A 23,818-nucleotide genomic window follows, 5' to 3' on the forward strand; every position below is an offset into this window, starting at 1 on the left:
TTTCCCAGAAAACCATACGCGAGCGTGACAGTAGGTGTCGTCAGCCAGGCACCGGTGGCGTGGGTTTCCCTTGTCAAAGTGGAAACTGTTTCTGCTGTTTAAACTACAAAATAGTGGATAGCTGGTAATTTAGGTCAAAATGACGGTAAGTCAAATGCTGTAATAATCTGCAGTTTAGCGTGGTTAATGCGGATTTAGAGGCAGTGGATACGTTATATCACTATATTAAATTAATGTAGCTATTAGCTAAGTTAGCTAAAAAGCTAGTTGTCGAGACAGCTGCATTAGTAGACTTGGAAGAAATCTGACTCAGCTGGACCTGAGATTTTATTGTTAAAAACGTGTTTACCATTATTTTCTGTCATTTTCTGTTTTATTCTCGTGTATGAACAGTTCCCTTAAAATGTGTGGGGGTTTTTTTGTAATGGAATTTGTTTTGAGTTCACTTGCAGCTATCACTGTGCTGTCTTTTCTCTCATATTGCTCGTAATGTAATCCAGGAGCGGAAAGGAACAGCGAAGTTGGACTTTCTGAGGAAAATTGAGCTTGAAATCCAGGAGAAATGGGAGAAGGAGAAAGCATTTGAGCATGATGCCCCAACAACAATTGGGGAAAGCACAAAGTGAGTAGCTGCCTAATGTTGCTGTAATGAAGAAGAACCCTATGTTCTGTTTAGAGGAGTTTTACTCTGTTTCACACACTTGAACCATGAATAGTCCTGTATGCAGTTGTAAGACGACGAGTGAAAGTAATTTACTCTGGAATGCCAGTACAGTTTCTGCAGGTCTACTTCCTCTTACTGATCTCTCCCTGATGCAACGATAAAAAAGCTAATTATCTATATGTGATTTTGTAGTTATCTAATGTAGTTGTACATGTTGAAGGTGTTGAATGAACAAGCTGTTCAAGTGTGGGTAAAGCTCTGATGTTTAGTTGTGTGGTGCAGAGTGATTCTTTGTTGTTGGCCTATGTGTTATTTCCCATATCATGGCACCTTGCCTGGAAAAAAAGATGCCAGACATCAAATCCTTTTGGTCTTAAATACATATATGGATTGATAATTTCTTTTTCTTTCTAGCAAAAACAAGTACTTTGTCACCTTCCCCTACCCATATATGAATGGTCGATTGCACCTTGGCCATACATTCAGCTTGTCAAAGTGTGAGGTAATTTTGCATACATACAGAGATGAACATTGAGAAATGAACTTTGTCTGTCTGCACCTATGACAGATACTTGAGGTGCAGATATTCAGCTTATAGTCACTGGTCTTTGAGTTGCTGCTGTTAAACTTTTTTCTTGCAGTTTGGCATTGGTTATCAGTCTCTGCGAGGCAAGAAGTGCCTCTTCCCCTTTGGGCTGCACTGCACAGGAATGCCAATCAAAGTGAGTGTTGGGGTTTTTTTCAGTCCCATAAGTGTTGATTGTGTAATTGAAATGACATAGAGGTATGATAACTGGTAATAAAACAACAACAATCTTCCCACTTTTCATTCAACAAACACAATATGCAGGTTGTCACCAACCGCCTTATTTTCTCAATGTGTCTGCACAGTGAATGGACACAAAATGTGCTTTTACTGATATTCTGATATTCTACTGCTAATAGTTAGCTGTCTTTAAGGGGACAGGGAACACCTGACTTTTTCCTCTTTCTGGTATTCATACATCCATATTGTATCTACCAGGCCTGTGCAGACAAGCTGAAGAGAGAGATGGAGCTCTATGGAAACCCTCCACAGTTTCCAGACGAGGAGGAAGAAGAGAAGGAGAAGCCAAAGACATCTGATGAAATCATCATCAAGGACAAAGCAAAGGGCAAGAAGGTCAGGATCTCAGGGACCAGATGGGTGTCATTTTCCACATTGGGAAGAAAAAACACTAATTTAGTGTATGGTTTGTCAATAACAACTAGAGCTTGCTTTTTTCTAAAAAGAAAGTACTTTATTTTTTTTATTTTTTTTAAAGGTTAACAATTGGATACTAATCAAAAACGCAATCTATAGTTTAAACCATATGTAGTTCACCCATGTGTTTGTATATTTTAAGTAACAAAAAAAAAATCACGAGTAAACGGTTGATTGTCTTTTTTTCACTCCTAATTTGGGAACATGAAATTGGTGGAGATGATCTGTTCCTTAAAAAATCTGGGTATTTGATAAGACCAATTAACAGCATTAACTGGCTCTATATGAATTGTATGAGATTGACTAAACATTAGTATCTAACCTATTGGATAAGGGGCATTATTTTTTTTAACATGTCAGTAACTATTTCTTTTTCCTCTATTAGAGTAAAGCAATGGCCAAAGCTGGATCCTCCACTTTCCAGTGGGACATTATGAGGTCTTTGGGCCTAAATGACAAGGAGATTGTCAGCTTTGCCAATGCTGAACACTGGCTGGAATACTTCCCTCCTCTGGCTGTTAAAGACCTCAAACAGATGGGTGTAAAGGTGACTAAATATAATAATCTAACACAAGCAAACTACTGTCTCTTTCTGTTTTTGAATCTGCCTGTATCTGAGCCTTTTATACAGTAGAATACGCAAGTAAGTGTATGTTTAAATTCACATTATTTTAAGGAGTGAAATATGGTCAGCTATGGAGCTAAATTAAACATCTGTGTTAAGAGACACACACTAAATAATCCTAGTGACATGCACATAGTGCTGTTTTTTAGTTTTTTTTACCTAAGGTAGAATCACCAGGATTTATTGACCCTAAGAATAATAAGATCAAGAAATTCAATGGAAACCAATTGTGCCTAAATCCTGGTGTCATGTTATCACATCACAGGTGGACTGGAGGCGTTCATTCATCACCACAGATGTGAACCCCTTCTACGACTCCTTTGTCAGGTGGCAGTTTGTCACACTGAAGGAGAGAAAAAAGATCAAGTTTGGCAAAAGGTGAGATGGTTTCTAAAAAAAAATGTTTTGCTGGTGCTGTGGCACTATCATTCTCTTGCTATAGGGAACACTGAAGTAGGAACATTTTATCTTTGTAGCTGTCACCATCTATTAAACTGTATGAGGTAACTGTACAAGTGTACTTTCGTTTCACTGGTTAAAAGCAAACTAGAAATTTTAAATAAAGACATTAGTAGATAATTGACCTTATAGCAGTTTAATTTGATTTTGCAGTATTCACTTTCTTGTATGATGTCACTGTCCTTGACTCCTCTGCAGGTATACCATCTACTCCCCCAAGGATGGGCAGCCATGCATGGACCATGACAGGCAGACAGGAGAGGTACACTCACCTGGCTCAATGAAATAGTATATTAGTTGTGGAAAAACAAAACTGCAACATGCTTATAATCAATGGTGTGTCCCATAACAAACATTCAAAGGAACTCTCACAATTTTGCCATAGTTTTAAGTTGCACTATGTAGTGGATCTATATTTGAAATTATACTGAAAATTGTACCGAAAATACACCACACTACCTCACATCTCGCTTTCAAAACGCTGTAATCAATAGATATTTTATTTGATTTACTGTGTTTGCCTGTTCCAGCTGTTTAATGGGGATGAAGAAAATTCTGCATGTTGAATTTTGGAAACTTTTGATTTACCGATGTTTGCACAAAATCTTCATCAGGAAAAACTACGAAATCCTATAAACCTGTCTCTCAATTTGAGTTTGGGCTGATCTGAGAGCTGTTTTTAGTTCTTTTTCTTCCATCTAACGTTTTTCACTCACCTGCAGGGAGTTGGACCTCAGGAGTACACACTCATCAAGATGAAGATAATTGAGCCGTACACAGCAAAATTCAAATCTAAAGTCTTTTACAGCAGGTAACAAATTACAAACATCTAGCTCTTTACTGCCAATAACTCTTGACTGGAGAAGATTACTACTGCACAAGTTTAAATTGCGCTTAAGTGTGGTTCTGATATTAATAAACACAGTGCTACTAACTAGTGATTTAAGACAGAAGTAAAGTGTTGATGCTGTCCACCCCACAGCGGCATGAAAGGTAAAAACATCTTCCTGGTGGCTGCCACTCTGAGACCAGAGACCATGTTCGGTCAGACCAACTGCTGGGTGAGGCCCGACATGAAGTATGTCGCCTTTGAGACAACGAGTGGAGACATCTTCATCTGCACCAGCAGGTCTGCCAGGAACATGTCTTACCAGGGCTTCACCAAAGAGAATGGAGTGGTGCCAGTGATCATGGAAATACTTGGACAGGTACTAACTCTTTATCCAGTTCAAGCCAGTGGTATCAGGCAAACGCTGTTATCTGATATGATATAAAAAGAGTAAACCAGTTTTTCAAGTTGAGTGGGTACATTTTCATGGCTATGGCATGAACAAGCTGCAGAACTTCCTTTAAAGTGGTTATAGTTGATATTTTTTATAATAAGAATCTATCAAATGGCAATGTGAACAGTATTCTCCAATGGGAAAGGGGTTGCTCATAGTGATGAACCTACTTGAAGTTTGAATCTGCAGCTTGATGTGTAAATAAGCAATGCTGTGCTCACATCTTGTTTCTGCTGCCTCCAAGTGGCCAAAATTTCAGTTATTGAAAAAATATGCAGGGATGTCTGTTGTACCTATTACTTCAAAACAGAAATAAGTCATCCAAAATTTCTAAGCAGGATCAGGTAGGCTGGATATATATATATATATATATATATATATATAAGAATGCAACAAATCAGGCTCTCCATGATTTTTTCCTCTCTGTAGGATATCCTTGGAAGTGCCCTGAGTGCTCCTCTGACGTCCTATAAGGTTATCTACGCTCTGCCCATGCTCACCATCAAGGAGGACAAAGGTATGAGTCAACACATTGGGGAAAAATAGCATAGAGATGAATTCATCTAGAGAGGTTGTGTTGATAGGTTTGCTTTAAATGGTTCTGTAAAGCAGAATAACGTCACTTTGGTTAAAGTGCTATAGTTGTTGAAAGGATTCTTTGCCAGTGCGTTGCTCTCTTTTCTTAAGTGCCAACTTGAACTTAAGCTGAATACATTTGCTGGATAGCCCAACAAAAACTCTTGAAATGTGTCAATATGTTTATATCTTGCTTTCAAATAAAGATAATTTATTCTAGCTCTTGTTCCTTTAGGTAATACTTTATGCACTGAGCCTCATCCCTTATTCCCCCTTGTCTTATAATATTCTTGGTGGGGTGTATGGAAAAATACTCAGGAGTCTCAAAATAGCAGGCCAAGGTTAACACAGAATTTATGTGTTGTGCTGTGATGTCAGGGGATGGAACTAATGGCTGCTGTTTTGGCCTGAGGGAGAACATTTGTAAGCATATAAAATTGATATAATTGTGCGCAGAGTTCCTCTGTTTTCTGAGAAGTCAGTACTACCTATCTTTCTGGTCTGTTGTACTTGAGTGGTGCAGTTTCTCTGTTTGTATTCATGTGTCCTGTTGATGATTTTTTTGTAAATAGCCTTAATTGGAATTTCTTAAAGACTAAGTTGAAATGTCAGAATTTCATCAAGAATAAATCTCTCATGCACCAGTGTGTCTCGGTCGACATTTATCATTTTCCAGATCAGGTTTATTTGTTCTTGTCAGTTTGTGAGTTGCTTTAGTGCAGCTGCTCGACAGTTGTAGAAATATGGTGGCAATGGACATTTGATAGCTTTTAATTTGTATAATGTAAATTACAGCATTACTGAGAAACATAACGACCTGATTTGCATGAATAAATTTTATGTGTTGGCCTTTGCCTTGTCTGCATCTTCCTCAGGTACTGGAGTAGTTACCAGTGTTCCTTCTGACGCTCCTGATGACATCGCCGCTCTCAGGGATATCAAGAAAAAGCAGGTGAAGTTGCAGACCTGTAACTTAATTCTGACCATGCTGCCATCCAGGGAGGCTTTGTACCTCAAACAGAACCTAAATGAAACTTCTAATGGAATTTGGAAATTAATCTAATTAAATGTTTTAACAGATTGTGCTCTTAGAATAGTTTTTTGCTTAAATTCAGGTTGACTAAACCCCTTGTTCCTGAGCAGAAAATGTGTCCATTTAAAGATGCATGCATTATTTAAGCACAGACCTTTTAAATTTTATTAATGCCTCTGTTAATACTTGTGTTTCCTAAAAGGCTCTGCGAGAGAAGTATGGAATTGAGGACAAGATGGTGTTGCCTTTTGAGCCGGTAAGCTGATCTGCTAAAGTCAGTTTGATTTCATTCAGGTTCCCACTGAACATATCCGTTGTCGTAAAGAAGACACAAATGTGAAAAGAAAATTCAGTCTTGAGTCGCTAAATGCATCCTTAATGTGTGTGTGCACATGTCAGGTCCCTATCATAGAGATCCCAGGCTACGGTAACCTGTCGGCTCCTCTGGTGTGTGATGAGCTGAAAATCCAGAGCCAGAATGACAAAGAGAAGCTGGCTGAGGCCAAGGAGAAAGTCTACCTGAAAGGATTTTATGAAGGGGTGAGTCGACTTTGTGGTTAATGAGCAAAAAAAAAAAAAAAAAAAAGGTACATAAGCCAGCAAAATACAGGCCCTCTGCAAACCCCCTGTGGATTCAACTCAAGGTTTGAAGCTCGTATGATTTATCTCCCAGACACAAACCAAGGGATTGTCACCTTAAGGCTAGACTAAATTATTCATTAGCTGGCTATTAGCTATGTTGCCCTCACAAAGTTTGATTCTGTTTACTAGTGAAAATATGTGCTGTATCTGTATCTGTATGACATCCATCCGGACTTTCATTTTTCTGTCACAACATTATGACATTAGTCGTGTTCAAGCAGAGCACAATTCATATGTGTATACTGACTATGTGTCTTCACACTGAGCCGGTTATGATCATTTGTGACTGGAGAATAAACTGCAGAGGCACAGCCCACTTCTTGTTGACAGAGCTGCCAGAATTGTGAGAGGAATGCATCAGTGTAAATGATATGTTCCTGTGTGTTCCTGTCTTAGATCATGCTGGTTGATGGTTACAAGGGGCAGAAGGTCCAGGATGTCAAGAAGCCCATCCAGAAGATGATGGTGGAGAAGGTGATATATTATCTGTTTCTAATGCAGAAACAAGTAAAGTATATATAAAGTTTGATAAAGATGTGCAATTTGATTTTATATTAATCTTTTAATGATGTCGGCTCTGTGTTCACCTGTCACAGGGTGAGGCCATGCTGTACATGGAGCCAGAAAAACAGGTGATGTCGCGTTCAGCTGATGAGTGTGTTGTGGCTCTCTGTGACCAGTGGTAAGTAACACAGGGTTCTTATTATATCATGTGTTCATTAGTAATAGGAACAAATAATTTGACCTCAGTGGATATGAAGCTGCATGGCAGTGTTATAGAAAGTGTTATAGAAAGGACTTAGTTTGTTTTCTTGTGAGGCTGTATCTTTGTTAAATGGTTTCATGCTGGTTGCAAAAATTTTCATAAATGTTGACCAAAAAAAATTTTGGAATTTTTGGAAGAAAAGAGTCTGTATTTTCAAGTGTAGAGTGATGGTCTGATGCCATTTGCCATTTAATGTGTTTTTCCAGGTATTTGGACTATGGGGATGCTGAGTGGAAGCAGCAGGCCAATGAAGCGCTCAAGTCTTTGGAAACGTAAGTCAGTGACCTCAGGGGGGACTGCAAAATTTTCTCCTTTTTGCAAATTGAATGACTTTGCAGACTGTAATTAATCTGAAAAGACAAATAAGTGCATCCACTTCCTGTGTTATTATGAAATATATGTGTAAATTTTGTCCTCTACAGATTTTGTGAAGAGACCAGGAGAAACTTTGAGGCAACTTTGGCCTGGCTGCAGGAGCATGCCTGCTCTCGTACCTACGGACTTGGTGAGTGTTTTGCTCTACTGCTATCAACTTTATGTCATTCAAAATCTTATTTCATGTATTAGGGCTAAATTAACCACCTTGCCAAAGATGAACAGGACCTAAAGGCTTCTTGAACAGGCGTATGACTGATGTTTATATGGTTATTTTAATGGTCTATAGATGGAGACAGAGGACTGATGATAGAAAGCACCCAGCAACAGTCTGCCTTTCTGCTCATACAGGAATAGATGTAGACTGAGAGCCAGTTGGCAATACAGTCCAGGCCAGTGCAGTACAGTCTAGGCCTGTTGTAAACTCCCACTGTAGAAATCTCCCCACACATTTTCAGAACATGAAGCACAAGCAGACCAGATGAACAGGCTGATATGCTGTTAAGAGATTTTATTGTAAGACGCAGGTTATGAAGATTCCTTTCATTTATGTCTGTCTTGTGAAGTTCATCTACCGAAAGCTTGAATGTAAAGATGCAAATGAAGTGTGTTTTGATCTGTGTGATCACAGAGAAGAGTTGTGTAGGTTGTTTGTTTTTTCTTTTTCCTTACAGAAAAATCTATGAGCCATAGATTTGTGCTCCAGTCACAAAGTATACAGGGTGTAACCTTAACACTTATTGGCTTTTAAAAAATAATTAAGAAATATTTTAACTTATTTATGTATTACCTGGACATTTTGTCATCACACTAAAGTAAAGAAAGTTACTTTTTATGCTTCTGATGTTAAATTCAAATGTGTGCTTGAGTACGTGCATTTATTGTTTTATGTTTTAGCGTAAATTCACATTTAATCTTGGTCAGACCTCATATTATAAAAATGAATTGCTGCTCAAGCAGAAAAAAAAGAAGTCGCTGTGTCTGTAAAAACAACAGGTCCTCCACTTGTAGTTCGGTTGAGTTTAGTTTATTTGACAATGAAGATTTACATCTCGGCTTGTTTGCCGAGGATTACTCAGTAAGTCCCAGGACTTACTCCATTGTTTTAGTGTTTTTCTTGGCACCAGCTTGTAACCAGCTTGACAAGGCGGCTAATGCAACAAAAGATTGTGTCAATACAGAGGAGACAACAATTGTTTTTCTTCATAATTTTGTGTCTCTTTCACTTTCTCTGTCATGATTATGCGTGTGTCTTTCTCTCGCTGGATTTTCTGAATGTGTGTGTGTGTCTGTATGTGTGCACATCTTCTGGTTACCATAGGAACGCGGCTGCCTTGGGATGAGCAGTGGCTGATTGAGTCTCTATCGGACTCTACCATCTACATGGCTTACTACACTGTAGCCCACCTTCTCCAGGGAGGTGTGCTCAATGGACAGGGAGCCTCACCACTGGGCATCAAGTATGGACAAACACACACGCACACACACATACACACACAGATACACACCGGAATAAACAATGATTAAAACCCTAGTGATGCACTCGCTCTTTTTGCCTTCTGCTGTCGTTCTCTTTCTACCTTCAAACATGATTCACCTGAGGGAGAAAAGACTTAGATTTAATAACTGAATTAAATCATTCCAAATGGCAGGTGCTGCCTTTCAGACATTTTTTAAAGTCAATTTGTTGCGCGGTATTCATCCATGAAATAAACAATAAAATAAATAAATATAACACGCACTGAATGACAAATGCTGCATTTCAGAAACTTTTTTTATTTTTTTTATTTTTTAAATCAGTTCACAGTTCAGCATTCAGTTAAGCATCAAATCTCATCTTCAGCACTGAGATAAAATAGCAAAGAAAAATGAAACACTGTCATGCACTGCATGACACGAAAACACAGTCACAGACAAGCTTTCAATTACATCTTCTCACCTCCGTTCAGCCCAGTGCGTCCCTCATTCTAACCTTGAGCATTCTTTTCTCTCCCACAGGCCAGAGCAGATGACCAGAGAGGTGTGGGACTTCATCTTCTTTAAGACGTCTCCTTTCCCCAAGACGGACATCCCTAAAGAGCATCTACAGAAGCTGAGGAGGGAGTTTGAGTACTGGTACCCCGTCGACGTCCGTGTGTCTGGCAAAGACCTGGTTCCCAACCACCTGTCGTACTACTTGTACAACCATGTGGCTATGTGGCCCAAAGACAAGTGAGTTTGCCCACTCGACTGACCTGTACAAAGGACAGGAGCAAATAACTGAGGTGTATATTTTTAGCATGAAATATAATTAACAATAGTGGGGTGTTTGAAGATCTGAGGGAAGCATCTGTGAGGAATCAAGTGTAAGTGAATGTTTTTCTAGTATGACTTTTGATTTTATTTGCTTTGCTTTATTTACTGAATGTTAAATTTGTCATCCAAAAGTTATTCCTAAAGAAACAGTTTTTGGCAAATACAGTTTTTTACCATGACTTTACAAAAGAAGATTGATACCACTTTTACTACTGGGGGCAGCCAGTTAACTTAGCTTAGCAGAGAGACTCTAAACTGAGGGAAACCCACGTGTGTTTTTAATTGCATAATTGCATTGCAATAAGTCGGTATAAATGCTCATAAGTCAGTTAGCACCTTTCGAAACCGAGGTTACAAAGTGCTTTACAAAAGAATAAAAGGTTGAAAGAACAGAATGAAAGCAACACTACAACAGGAGACAAAGCACAGGGAGGCAGAAAAAAAGTTTCCATAATAACTCAGGCACCACAACACGGAAAAAAGATCTTTAGCTTTGACTTAAAACACCTAAGGGAGTCTGCTGCTCTGAATCTCAGGGGGAGACTGTTCCACAGCCTGGGAATCAGGGCAGCAAACACACAGTCCTCCTGTGTTTTCAGTCTTGAGCGAGGTACAACTAGTAACCCTTTCTCAGAGGACCAGGGGCCAAGCAAAGGTATAAGGCATTTTTATTGATATACTCTGGAGCAAGATAATTCTGTGCCTCATAGATGTGGAGGAGTATCTTGAATTGAATTCTGACTATAATCGTAAACTAGTGTAGGGACATCAGATTTGCGGTCATATGAAAATGATGTTTATCATGTTTACAATTTGATAATGATGTTCAGGTTTAGTTATTGTTTTACAAAATCCTGGTCTCCAAATTAATGATTCCAGTGAAGGTTTTATTTTACTCCTGGGAAGAGTTGTATAATGGAAAAATGGTGTTATTAACATATTGCCTAGCCCTAACATACACCCCGCTCTTATGTGGAAAAGTATTCGATTTGAAATTGATTTTAAAAAGTGAGCAGCATCCTTGATGATGATGATGATGATGATGATGATGATGATGGTGGTAGTGGCGGTGGTAGTGAAGACAACATTAATGAGAACATTCTGTCTCGTCTACAGCGGGAAGTGGCCACAAGCAGTGCGAGCCAATGGACATCTGCTCCTTAACTCTGAAAAGGTGTGTGAAATATTAATCTGAATATACAGTATGTTTTGTTATTGTAACAAAATGTATAAAATATATGTTTGTTATTAAGGCTATAATTCTAGGAGAAATGGTTTGGTTCCATCTGGGGTGGTATTTGCCTGGTTTGTTTTTTTTAAGTGATAACATTAACATTGTTATATTTTGCAACAAACCTATTTTGTTAAAAAAAACTACTCTTCTCATGTGCCAGTAATTAACTAGTGTTTGATGCTGTTAAAATTTTTAATTACTGTTTGTACCGTTGATTTGCACTTGTTTTGCTTTGTTGTAGATTTTAACAACAGACAGTTTGTGACTCGATGGTTTTATTCCTCTATGCTTTGTAATGAACATGTGTGGGTGGGCATACTTGAAAGACTCTGTCTGCTAACATCTGTTTTCCTATTCACCAGATGTCCAAATCAACTGGAAACTTCCTCACTCTCACCCAAGCCATTGACAAGTTCTCAGCAGATGGTACATTCATTTATCTTCATTTATCTCACTCCTACGTTGTCTTTCTTATCTCTTCATGTCTCTACCCGTCTCTCACGGTTTTCTGTTATCAATATCTCTGTAATGTTTTGTTGAAACATAAAGAAAAACACATCAGGTGTACAGTTTAGAACTGATAACAGTGTGTTTTCATAGTGCACGGGCCATTACATGTGATTATACAATATACATCTTTTATCCTTGGGTGAAGATAATTAGAAAAAGGCCCATCTTCATAAGATGGCTGAAGTGTTGATATTGGGTACTATGAGCAATGAGTCTATATCAGATCTCTAATGCTGCACTGTAAGCAATGAGTTTCAGTATAGTACTTTATTATGTGTGCTTTAATCAAAGTGACCAGTAAAGCAGTGTACTGTCAATATGATTTCTCAACCAGAAGCAACTAATCAATGTCCACCAGCTTCATTGCAATAGGAATGTTGTAATCAGTCATGAATGATCGTGTATCGGCATGATCATCAATCCAGGCAGTCAGTAAATACGGTTGGTCTCTTCATAGGGAAACTAGTTCCAGAGGAAAGAAGTAAAGTAACAACTTTAAAATCAAATATTTATAGGTACATGAGAGGAAGACAAGACGTTCACTGAGGAGTTTAGAGACAAAGAATAAGACTTGATGTACAGTGGCAGAATTTGCTTCTGAAAATGTAACTTAAAACTTAGGTCTTATGTTTGGCATAATTAATATAGTAACCCATTTTGGAGAAAGTTTTTTTGTTTAGTTATTTGATCTTTTTTCATCTGTGCCGGGATGGTGCACACATTAACCCTGATATCCATCCCTCCTGCTTCATTTTTTATGTTCTGAAAGAGCTGAATAATGAATAGATGTGTCTGTTGTTTCTGTAGAACCTGCCCTACCATGGGAGAAAAGAACTTCATGGCCTGACAGCAGATATACTTTTTTAAGTTGACTTTCTGTCTAAGAGCTTGGAGTGATGTCTGCTGGGTATTTGAAGTTTTTCTCAGACTGTGGAGTATTCCACTAAGTCTGTGAACTTCACCTGGTTGTCAAAGTGTTTTGCAGAAGAGAAAAGAAAAGCTATGTTCAGTGTTTGTATGAATATCATAGGATCAAGGGACCCATATAGTTGAATATTTGAGCATATCCCAAATGCTTTGGAGAAATGGAGGCATTGGCCATGCAAGGTTTTTGCTCTGAAACCTTAACTCCAAATCAGCTTCATACATGTTAAATTGCACCTGTGCTGTTGTTCCCTGTACTTCCTGCTGTTTTAACACACCCCTTCATTTACTCTGTCAGGTATGCGTCTGGCTCTTGCCGATGCCGGCGATACAGTGGAAGACGCCAACTTTGTAGAAACCATGGCTGATGCAGGCATCCTGCGTCTCTACACCTGGGTGGAGTGGGTGAAGGAGATGATCGCCAACCAGAACAACCTGAGGACAGGACCTGCTGACACCTTCAACGACCGGGTCTTTGCCAGGTAGATGCAGGAATTCATTAAGAGCTGGTGTATGGATTGACAGGGGCCGAGACTTGCAGCTCACATAAATTATTTTAGTCAAATATTCTCATTAAGCAAAGACATATGCAGGGTTTTTTAAATAATTGAGATGGGCAACACAGAGCTGAATTTCATTCTTGATAACTCAACTTAACATCTTTGAACAACAGGGTCTTTGTCGATGGAAAGAATAAAATGAGAAACATGAATTAGCAGTTAAAGTGATAAAGAAAAATTGGGTTTGAAATAATTATATATTTCAGTTTAAAAGGTGTCAGAAAATAAGGTAAGAGTCTTGTGAGACCAAGACCAAGAAAAGGATTTATTTTTTAAAGGGCATCTATTATTATACTAATTTCCAGCTCTATTCTCTATATTTTTATTCTGAGCCTGCCGAGAGGCCTCATCCAAAGTGTAATTGATTGGAAATGGAAACTTCTTAAATGCATGTGTACATGTTGGAGCCTGAATGTGATCTAGAGTGTGAGAGTGGGCAGTGCAAACATCCACAATAACAAAGATTACAGCAGGACATCTGTGTTTGGTAGATATTATGCCCATTACCTGCTTATTGCTATAGTTGTGTGTGTGGGAAATGCACTAAAAAGGCGACCGAAGTTGAAACATCTGCTGACAGGAAATACCAAAGCTAATTTGCGAATTTGTGTTTGCAGTGTCTCCTCAACATGGCAACAGGCTAAAACTAACCAAACTCTTCCCGGCCTCAATCTCTATCTAGCTTTGTTTGAGGATGTGCCAAACTAGCCAGTAGGAGGGTGTTATATATTTTTTTATAATTACTTATAAATCAACTAATTGATAGGTGAAGTAATCCTTTCAGCCCCATCTATGCTGAGCAGCAATAGAAAACTGATACCATGTTTAGCATTGGTCAGATACATTGATTGACATAAAATGCTGCAAAGTGAGTCTGTCTCTTTTTATTGCAGAATGATTTTGTCAACTTAGGGGAATTTTTATAAGTAAACATAAGATGCACTGTAGTCAGTTGGCACTCACAAGGCAAGAAATGACACCAAGCAACTGCAAGTAAGCCAGTCCTCCAGCGTTCAGATTCCCTTGGAAGATCCTGGCCTTTTTGAGTCTGTGCTTTACAATGCTGAAATGTGAATGGTAAACTGACTTTGCAGACTGATTGAAAGGGTTTTGTGTCCTGTCTAGTGAGATGAATGCAGGCATCTTAAAGACAGAGCAGCACTACGACAGGATGATGTACAAGGAGGCTCTAAAGAGTGGATTCTTCGAGTTCCAGGTAAATAAAAAAAAAAAAATATAGAAAAATCCTCTCCAGTGCTCTCTTGAACATCCTTATATCTTAAAGACAAGCATTTTTTTCATCCTTATGTCAAGGACAAATGAAATAGTTGGAGCATAACATGACTCAAGAAATAACTGAATTGAATATAGGATATGGGATAATGTAGGAATCACATAATAATCAGTGATGATGATGACCTTTTAACCTTGTTAACTGTTTTTATCTGTGTTTGCAGGCAGCCAAAGATAAGTACCGTGAGCTGGCTATCGAGGGCATGCACAGAGACCTTGTCTTCCAGTTCATAGAGAGACAAACGCTGCTGCTGGCCCCTATCTGCCCGCACCTTTGTGAATACACATGGGGTCTGCTGGGCAAGGTAAGAAACACACTGTTGATTTCAATCAATTTCAGGTTTTCAGGTTCAAATCTGACTTTCATCCTCTCCTCACTTTTGTCTTTCGAGTTTATCTCCCTTGTATACTTTGAGTTAAAACAGAAATACAGTCAAAAGAGACATTTAAACTCCCTCTGTTCATTTACATTTTGTGATTACACCTGGGATCAACAAGGTAAGGAACATACAGGCTTCATGAAACCCTGCCGTGCCGCTGATCCCACTGCTATTTATCTGTGTGAAATGGCTACTAACACACACATACTCCCTCGGTTGGTGTACATGTCCACCAGGAGCCTGTCTTCACACCATGGGCCTCTTTCTTTCATCACTATGAAAGGAATGCACACACTCCCCACAGCACAGAGAGCCAAGAATAATTTTAACACTCAAATTTATGAATATGAAAGAGTTCTGCTACACAGTGGATGGGTTTTTCAGTTGTCGCTTAGCAACAACAAAAGCCCCACAACCAGTCTTTTCTCCAATCATGTGTTCAGCACCGCTAGCTAAAGAGCTAAGAGGCACTCGTTGGGCACAGAGGTAGACACAACAGTGTGTGATTCGTACACGTGCCCATGGTGTGTGCCTGGTTTGGTTATTAAGTTGCTGTGACCACTGGCTGTGTAGTTTAATGGGATTTAAAACCTCCAGTGGGCCTCAAACAAGGGTCCCCATGGGTCCTTAAAATGCTTTTTAAAATTGGTGTATTTGAAGGGGAAAGAATCAAGGCCTTGAAAGTTTTTGAAAATAGACAGAATTAATTAGTATATTTTGTGCAGAAATATAAATTGAAGTTAACTTGATTTTTTTATTTTTTATTAGTAATTTGGTAAATGGGATACACGCTGCTGTCTGCGTGTGTCTCCTGCCATCTCTCGGTGTCCACAACATCCAAGCCTCTCTCTCTCTCTTTAATTGGTGTCTGTGAGCTTCTGTATAGCCTGCTAGTTCTCATTATAAAAATGTCATCGCTGTACCAGTAATTAACCTTGATATGTGTCTCAAAGTATGTCGCTTTGGGTCCTTGAATTTGAGGGAACTGGGCCTGGAAAGTCCTTGAAACGTCTTCCAATTTGGTGTTTAAAAAAGTGTGGAAACCTTGTCAGATTTTTGTGGGGTTTTTTGCACTAACAACAGTCTTTGCTCATCAATCATTCCTTTCCTTTCTCTCTCCCTGATAGACCGGTTCTCTGATGAAGGCATCGTGGCCTGTGGCGGGTCCAGTTGACGAGATTCTGATCCGTTCTTCTCAGTACTTGATGGAGACCGCACACGACCTCCGACTGCGATTCAAAGCTTACATGCTTCCCCCAAAGAACAAGGTAAAATATGTGTCTGTGTTGTTTCACATGCTTCACTGCCATCCTACTTTACTGCAGTAATGGCTTTTTTTAAGTAACTATGAAAATGAATATTGATTTCAGAAGTGATTGCGCTCTTTTTAATGGTTTTTATGAAATCCAACACAAGTCTGGAAGTGTTCATTAAGTGTGGTAATTAAATCGGAGGCAGCAATGTATTATAGTCTTCTTTCCCTCAGGTATTTTTTAACAGTTCCATGGATGTTTCATGGGGAGCACAATGAGGCAGATATTTTTTTTTTTTTTTTTTTAAAGAGCAAAATAAGAATCTTGAAAATATAAGTAAGCAAAAGCCAAAAGTAGAGTTGGAGTTCAAAGGCATTTTGTCATATCTGAATCCAGTAAACAATCTGCTAATCAAATCTGAATCCTTTCAAATCACTTATTGAATCTATTAAGACTTATAAATAATCAGACTAACTGAAACGCAAACTTTGTTGAATAACATTTGCTGTTTAGATGATTACCTGAATTTTTTGTATGTATTCTTTTGCTAATAATAAAGGGAGGGGATGAATTTGTACAACTCTGAGCTCAACAAATCTGTAGTGTGTATTTGACCAAATATAAAATAGTTACCTACTTACGGAGGGACATGACTTGCCTTTTTAAAACTTAACTTTTATAAAAATGATGTTTAAAATTTGAAAATTTTGCTTAAAATTCAAAATTTGATCAACTTACATTCTCTCACCCCGTGTTAAGCATGCTTATAAAAAGGGTAGCAGTGCACACCTCCTAGTCCAGCATGCAGCAGTTGTAGATTATTGACGTTATCACCTTCTGTCTCTGCCACGGCGTCCTATATCCTTCTAGAAACACTGTAAGACTGTGAAGTCACAGCAGGAAAGCCTGTGAATTGTTTGTTAACAGTTGGGCAATTCAAAAAGTATTGACAAGATTTAAGACAGCCGATACCTCATGCTGTTATCGATTTCCTGCAAATGTTTTGGTCCCATGGAAGCAAGATAGAGGGATGATGGGAAAAGAGGAGAGCAGGAAAGATGGAAGAGGCTGATTTTTATTATGATTGATTTTCAAACATGTATGGTAAGGAGACAGATACATTTTGTTGGAAAATTAACAAGTTACTAATTCCAATCTCCCCCTAGCTGGAGCCACCAGATGTCTTGATTTTGATTTTATGAATGTGCTAATGACTATATATATATATTTATTTTTTAAATAATTTGCAAAAAAATGTCAAGTTGATTGTTTAATTTTTCAGAGGTAATATCAAGTTCTTTATGCAACCTGTGGACTTGCAACTTCCTTCAGTTCAAGTTATAACGCCAAAATTGGAGTCTGCTGCATTTATGCAGTAAAGTCTGTATAACTGGCTGCTGTAAAGGCGGAATGTTTTCTCTTTGCATAATAAACCTCTTTTTTTAATTTTCATAATGTTTAATTTATATACTTTCATATCAAGACTCATTAATGGAAACACATACAGGCACGCATACAGTTCAGGCCTGGAGTCGACTTGACAGCTGTCACGTGAAATAAGTTCACAGATGCCTATCTTCATCACAGAAGATCATACACACGCACACGCAAATAGCTTATCCAAACACACAGTTTGCTTCCCATCGCAACCGCCCACACCCACAATATATGCTTTCACTGTACTGAATAAAAGCCAAACCATCAAAGTCTTGTTTACCTGACTATAGGGATGAATTAGATGAATCTGAAAATGTTCCATTTTATATCGTTTTCCTCCAACAGAAAGGTGACTCAAAGCCCCCAGCCAAGCCCTCCCACTGCACCATCTACGTAGCCAAGAGCTACCCTCCGTGGCAGCACAGTGCCTTATCCCTGCTCGGCAAGCACTACAAGGTAAGAAATAAACACACAAGCTCCCATTAATACAAAGCATGAGTACGTTTTTACATATTTTATACACAAAAGTACAGAGGTCAACAGAGTAGTGATGCATGGAAATACCTCTATTTCCACCCATCCACCCATATTTTCAGAATAATGTCTTAATGATCCTGTACGTTATGATGTCTTTTCTATCAGTTACCCAGTTCATGACTCTGTCTCTGCCTCTGTTCCTGTTTGTCTGTGCATCTTTCCTTTCTTTGTTTTTTTTTTTTGTTTTTTTTGGTGTCTCTCCAGAACAACAACGGGGCCCTTCCAGACAACAAAGTGATAGCAAGCGAGTTGGGGGCCCTGCCTGAACTGAAGAAATACATGAAGCGAGTCATGCCTTTTGTAGCCATGATCAAGGTACGTTTGGAGGAGGTGGGGGTGACATTATGGTAGTGTTTGTGCATCCTGTCCCATCTCCACAACACTCTGCCGCATTGATTATTATAATGCCCAACCTGAGCATTATAAAAAAATTTAATTCATTATTTATCCATCATAGTTTTTTGTGTTCAAGTGTTGTTTGTTTACCTCTGAAGAAGTTGTTTACTCATTATGTCCTTAAGGTGGCTTATCTTTTGTGTTTGCACACAGCTGATTGGTCTAAAGTCTGCCCTAGTAATTCTGTTGAAATGTTGGAGTCGGTATTTTCAAAGGCAGTGTTGTTTTTGTTTTTGCTTTGTTTTTTTTATTCCTCTTCGTGTCAAACAACGGCAAAACTGTATCCAATATGATAAAACAGTCTGAACAACAGCATTACATTGAAATTCCAAAGAAATTGCAGGAATACTAAGTCTGCAGAGTTTATTGATTGAAAGAGTACAAAACACACTTTTGACAGGCTGTCTCAGTCTGTACCTATGTTTGTTTGGAACATTCATAAAATTTTAAAACAGGTGTTTTTTTCCTTCTTCTCTTGCAGCAACAACTTGCCAGGCCGTGTATATGTCTTTCTTAATTCTTATTCCAACCTTTCACAATTTAGCTGCTTTGCATTCAGATTATATTGAACTCATGTCACATTTTAAACTGCGTCACTGCTAGTTAAGTTGTTTGTTTGATCTAAAAGCAGCATTCACTAAATACATCTTGGCATTACATGATGGGTAAAATGACAAAAAAAAAAAAAACAATAAAGTCTCTCTGCGGTTAACTGTAAGTATATATACACTTAACGTCTAGTCACTAATAAGTGATCAAGGGGACGATGCTTATTAAAATTTTAGATGTCTCATCTCCCAGGTGCTCAGGGCTTTGTTCAGGTGTTGCTGTTTTCACTGCAGTGATCAAACAGAATAAAACTAATAAATAGTCATGATGAGCTTTGTGTTCGTCCATGATTTGTCTCTCAAGCTGGTCTTTCAGCTTTCAAGTTGTTTTCTCTCCCAGCTCTCCTTGTTTGATGGTTTATTTTGGCATCTTTTGTTCAGAAAGCTTTTTTTTCTTAATAATCTCATGGCGACGACATCAGCATAACAATGAACATCCTGCGTAATGCTGAATCCTAAACTAAAACCTGATTTCTTCAGTAGATGGATGAAATATCTGGTTTCCTCTTAGTCTACTAAATGCTAATGTATTAGAAAACTTAGCTAATTAAAACCGATGGGTTAACATCTTGATCATTGCTCAGATGAGTTCAGATTATTTACTATCATGCAAGTCTGTGTCTCTGAGATTCTGACTGTTTGGGTTCTGCTTTGTGTTTTGCAGGAGAATCTGGAGAAGAACGGGCCCAGGGTTTTGGATCTGGAGCTGGAGTTTGATGAGAGGACAGTTCTGATGGAGAACTTGGTCTACTTAACCAATTCTCTGGAGGTGTGTTCTGTGATCCACCGGTCTTCAGATTAGGCATGGCATTCACTCAAAAAGGGTCTGTTCCAACCAAAAACACACCTGAGAGGTCTACATGTCCTGAGCCCAGAGCTGACGAAAGGTGGTAGTGTAATATTAAAACTTCAGTGCAGAGAAGTTTCAAGACGTTTCCTTGATTATCTTCTGTTTGTCTTTTCGTAACTGACAAGCTGTAACATACAGTTACAGCATTGTGGTTTCCTCAAAAATACCTCAGCTGAGTTTCAGTACTTCTGCAAAGAATTCAGTTGAGACAATCTTGAGCTCAGCTGTCAGTCAGGAAAGCCCTTAATACTTGAGTCTGCACAGAAGCTTAGCCACAAGTCACAAACTAAAACCCTCAGATATGTTTGTCAAACCAAGAAAAATTGTACACAATTAACGTCAAATACCCTGCATCCCATTCCCATGTGTCTGATTGACCATAGCTAAAGATGAATGCCTACACAAAAGACATGGCACAGAAATATACTTTATCATGTAGGACTGTAAAAGATATTAACTACCTCACAAACCAACACTGAGAATGGGATTCGTCTAAAGTGAGACTCCATTGAATCTGTCTTTTGAGAGACAAAGTGCCTGTTAATATGATTAGTCAGCAGAGAAGTGGTCTCTGTCGAATTCAAACCAGCCTTGGCTGAAGGAGTGTATTTTCAATAGAATGTGGCAGAGTGGTTTTCTTGTTATTCTGTGCACCTCTCACACTGAAATACCATCCCTGACTGGGAATATGTTTCTGATTGGTATAAAGCCAGATGTTAAGGCTCTGATCACTGCAGGAGCCTGGTTAATAACACCAGCATTTGCCAGTGTACATACCCAACACACCTGTGTATACAGTATCTGGTAGACCGGGCTGATCAGCTGATTATTGTTTGGTTTTTTTTGTGTGTGTGTTTTCCATCCCCCTCCATCACATTGTTTCTCCTCTACAGTTGGAGCAGATAGATGTCTTGTTTGCATCTGAGGCTGACGACAAAGTGAAGGAGGACTGTTGCCCAGGGAAACCGTTCAGTGTTTTCAGATCAGAGGTAAACGCGTGTGTGTGTGTGTGTGTGTGTGTGTGTGTGTGTGTGTGTGTGTGTGTTGGAGGAGAACTTCTTTTTCAGTCACCCATTTGTCAGCTTTTAAGATCTAATTTTGCTGTTTGCATATTTCCTTTGTGTGTGTGTGAATGTGTTGGTCTCCGTAGGTGTTTGTTCGACTGTGATCCTTTCAGCAGCAGTATTTGTGTCCCTGATCAACAAAATGGTTGTTGCACACTTCAAATCAACACATAAATTGTGTTTGTGCATTCGTTTCCTCCTTTGTCTACCCAGCCTGGAGTGTGTGTGTCTCTGCTCAACCCTCAGCCATGCAACGGCATGTTTTCTACAAAGGTTGACATCCGGCAGGGGGACAGCAGGGACAGCATCATCCGTAGACTAGCCAAGGTCAACAGACTCATCAAAGGTTAGCAGAAATTCATTAACTATGGTTAGGAACCAAAACTGGGATTGTTAATATACAAAAATGAATATTATAATCAAAAAGGATGAAAATAATTACTTGCTTTAGGTGAAAATGTGTCTGAACAGTTGGATCAACGTTTTTAAGCGTTAAGCTAATTAGTGGAAAAAGGTACAACACCTGCCTCAGTGGCTCAGCTGACTAAGACACACATTATGTAACTGATATCCAACAGCTGAATCTGTCCATGTCATCCCTCCCATGCTTTTACATTCTTTCCCATCTGCCATCATGGTGCATAGGGTCTGGGTAAGGGAGTGGCTCCAAGCTATGACCAGAAAAACACCTACTGCTATCACATTAACAGTTGTGCTTTTCTGTGCTGTTGATATAATATCTGCCCACATGCAGTAAAGTTTTTACTGATTAGTCAGCTCACAAAAAGTGGTTGGCATCATATTAGAGCTGGGAAGAACCAAGCTGTGTGCTTTATGTGGGGACAATTTGCACCCATTCTGTATATAGGGATAACCAGCACCACCACCCTTCATGAGCGACTTCAGATAACACTCCAGTCAGATTATAATACCATCAGGCATTCTGCCCTCTCAGAGGATTTGCTTTCCATTACTCCACATTGTCTTTCATCTTTTGTTTTAGTTTTGTATTTTTTAACATGCTGCAGATTTTAAAAAAGCAGAATAATGTTCAAGTGCATTAGTTTAGGTAAAAGCAGCTCAATATATGACCCAGTTTGCTTTGTAGTCTATATCCCTGTCACCCCTCTCCTCCGTCCTCTGTGCTCTGGTTTCTCAGTGTGCTTCATCACTTTACCTCCTCCACCTCTTCCTTTCCTTCTCTCCTCTGTTTTCCCTTCCATTCTTTCTTCCTGCCGGATCCCTCTGCTGAGTCTCACCTCTGCCAATGACTGTCTCACCTCACCTCGCCTCTAATTCCTCTGACTCTGCCTACTTCCCTTCCCTTAGACCTGTCCAGAGTGAAGCTGATGAGGTATGAGGACCCCATGCTGGGGCCTCGCCGGGTGCCCGTCCTGGGACAGGAGGAACAGGGCAAACTGCCCATCTCCAACAAATCTGTGTTCAACATCAATCTGGAGGAGAAGAGAGTCACTCTGGCTGACAACGGTCTCACTGTGGACATCGGAGACACTCTGGTTTATCTGGTTCATTAGAGTAACATTCACTCTGTCTGTCTGTCTCTCTCTCTCTCTCTCTCTCTCTACACACACACACACACACACAGACACACAGAGAGGCACACGGGGGCACATTCAGCAATGAATCACTTGTGACAAGTTCAAATGCATCATGAAATATTATAATAAAAATGGGCATTTTGACTCAAAGCCATAGAACACTGACTCAGAAGTGCATGGTAATAATTAATGTTTCCGTATTTGCACCATTAGCTACAGCATGTGGTGTTTTGATTTGAAAAATATTCTCCCTCTCGCTGTCACTGAATTTTCCCTCTTCATCTTGTCACTGCTGAATGTGACCTCAGGGAATTTCTGTATCTCATGGGACCTGAAAGATTTGCCTTTTCTTTTTTTTTTTTTTAAAACAGCTCATACAGTTGAGGTACATTCAGATCTGGGGTTGGTCTGGACAAAACAGAGATGGTTCAGGGTTGTTATAACCCTATCCCACTGATAAAATTCTGAGACTGTTGGGTCCTTGATACTTAAATTAGGTTCTTTAATGGTGAGAAGAAACCTACAATTTTGAAGAAAAAAAAAAGTTCCCTTAACGCTTTGGTATTGGAGTATAACACCAGGATTTATATTCCGTTTCGTCTTTTCATTGTCTGTCAGGTTAAAATTGAACCTCATCAGTTCAGTCCTGTTTGATATGACGCAGAATAAATACATTAACTATTTGTATTATAAAGCTTTTGAATATTGTTTTTTTTCTGAAAGGGAATGAACAAACATCTACCACTGTGTCCTATTTTGTCGCTGACCAACCACTTATTTTATGTTATTACGTAAAATGAGGTTGTTACTGCATCTGCCCCAATGCCCCTTGTTTTCATATAGATGGTGATGCGTCTGCTGTGTTGTTTTATACATCGAAGGTGAGGCATATCGTTCCTTCGTGTTTTGTCAGCCCGTCAGACCGGTTTCCTATTTTCTAGCTGTGGATGGCACATGTCTGACTCGTGCTTTTCCAGAGACATAATAAATCTGATAAAATATTCAGCCTCTGTTGTTTTCTCTCCCTCTCTGTGCTGCTTCTTTTTTTCTTCTAAGGACAAAAACTAAGACAAGTTGTCCCCACAAGAATGAGACTCATCTCAAGAGTGCGTCATGATTTTGGGGGAAGTTGTTGGATCTTTTCCTCTATAGCATGGATGGTGAGGACTCTATGTGAGCACTCTTCTGATGAGATCAATGTGTAGCTACAAACTGTAGCTGTGAGGGGTTAGAGTTTGTAAAAAATTCAGCA

General features: G+C 39.1%; 1 protein-coding gene across 1 annotated transcript; it reads left to right on the forward strand.

Moving 5' to 3' along the window:
- The first annotated feature begins 34 nt into the window (after positions 1–34).
- On the forward strand, positions 35–23,571 carry lars1b (leucyl-tRNA synthetase 1b). Its single transcript, XM_023429390.2, has 32 exons — positions 35–145; positions 501–622; positions 1,079–1,166; positions 1,306–1,386; positions 1,689–1,826; positions 2,293–2,454; positions 2,798–2,910; positions 3,190–3,253; positions 3,714–3,802; positions 3,974–4,199; positions 4,704–4,791; positions 5,726–5,802; positions 6,086–6,139; positions 6,283–6,423; positions 6,922–6,999; positions 7,122–7,207; positions 7,498–7,563; positions 7,714–7,796; positions 8,988–9,126; positions 9,665–9,877; positions 11,078–11,135; positions 11,558–11,621; positions 12,928–13,111; positions 14,315–14,405; positions 14,647–14,787; positions 15,990–16,130; positions 17,898–18,008; positions 18,294–18,404; positions 19,758–19,862; positions 20,837–20,932; positions 21,221–21,353; positions 22,337–23,571. The coding sequence occupies exons 1-32, from the start codon at positions 140–142 to the stop codon at positions 22,540–22,542; spliced, it is 3,555 nt and encodes a 1,184-aa protein (XP_023285158.1). The 5' UTR covers positions 35–139; the 3' UTR covers positions 22,543–23,571.
- Positions 23,572–23,818: the final 247 nt, after the last annotated feature.

The sequence above is a fragment of the Seriola lalandi genome, unplaced genomic scaffold, assembly GCF_002814215.2.
Source record: "Seriola lalandi dorsalis isolate HSWRI2012SDOR001 ecotype SW California unplaced genomic scaffold, Sedor1 jcf7180002054893, whole genome shotgun sequence".
Lineage (NCBI taxonomy): Eukaryota > Metazoa > Chordata > Actinopteri > Carangiformes > Carangidae > Seriola > Seriola lalandi.

Bases quoted from the DNA above. Each gene is read 5' to 3' on its own strand.
- lars1b (XM_023429390.2), top strand. The intron at 1,167-1,305 runs GTAATTTTGCAT...TTTTTCTTGCAG, and splicing joins TCAGCTTGTCAAAGTGTGAG to TTTGGCATTGGTTATCAGTC. The intron at 1,387-1,688 runs GTGAGTGTTGGG...TGTATCTACCAG, and splicing joins GCACAGGAATGCCAATCAAA to GCCTGTGCAGACAAGCTGAA.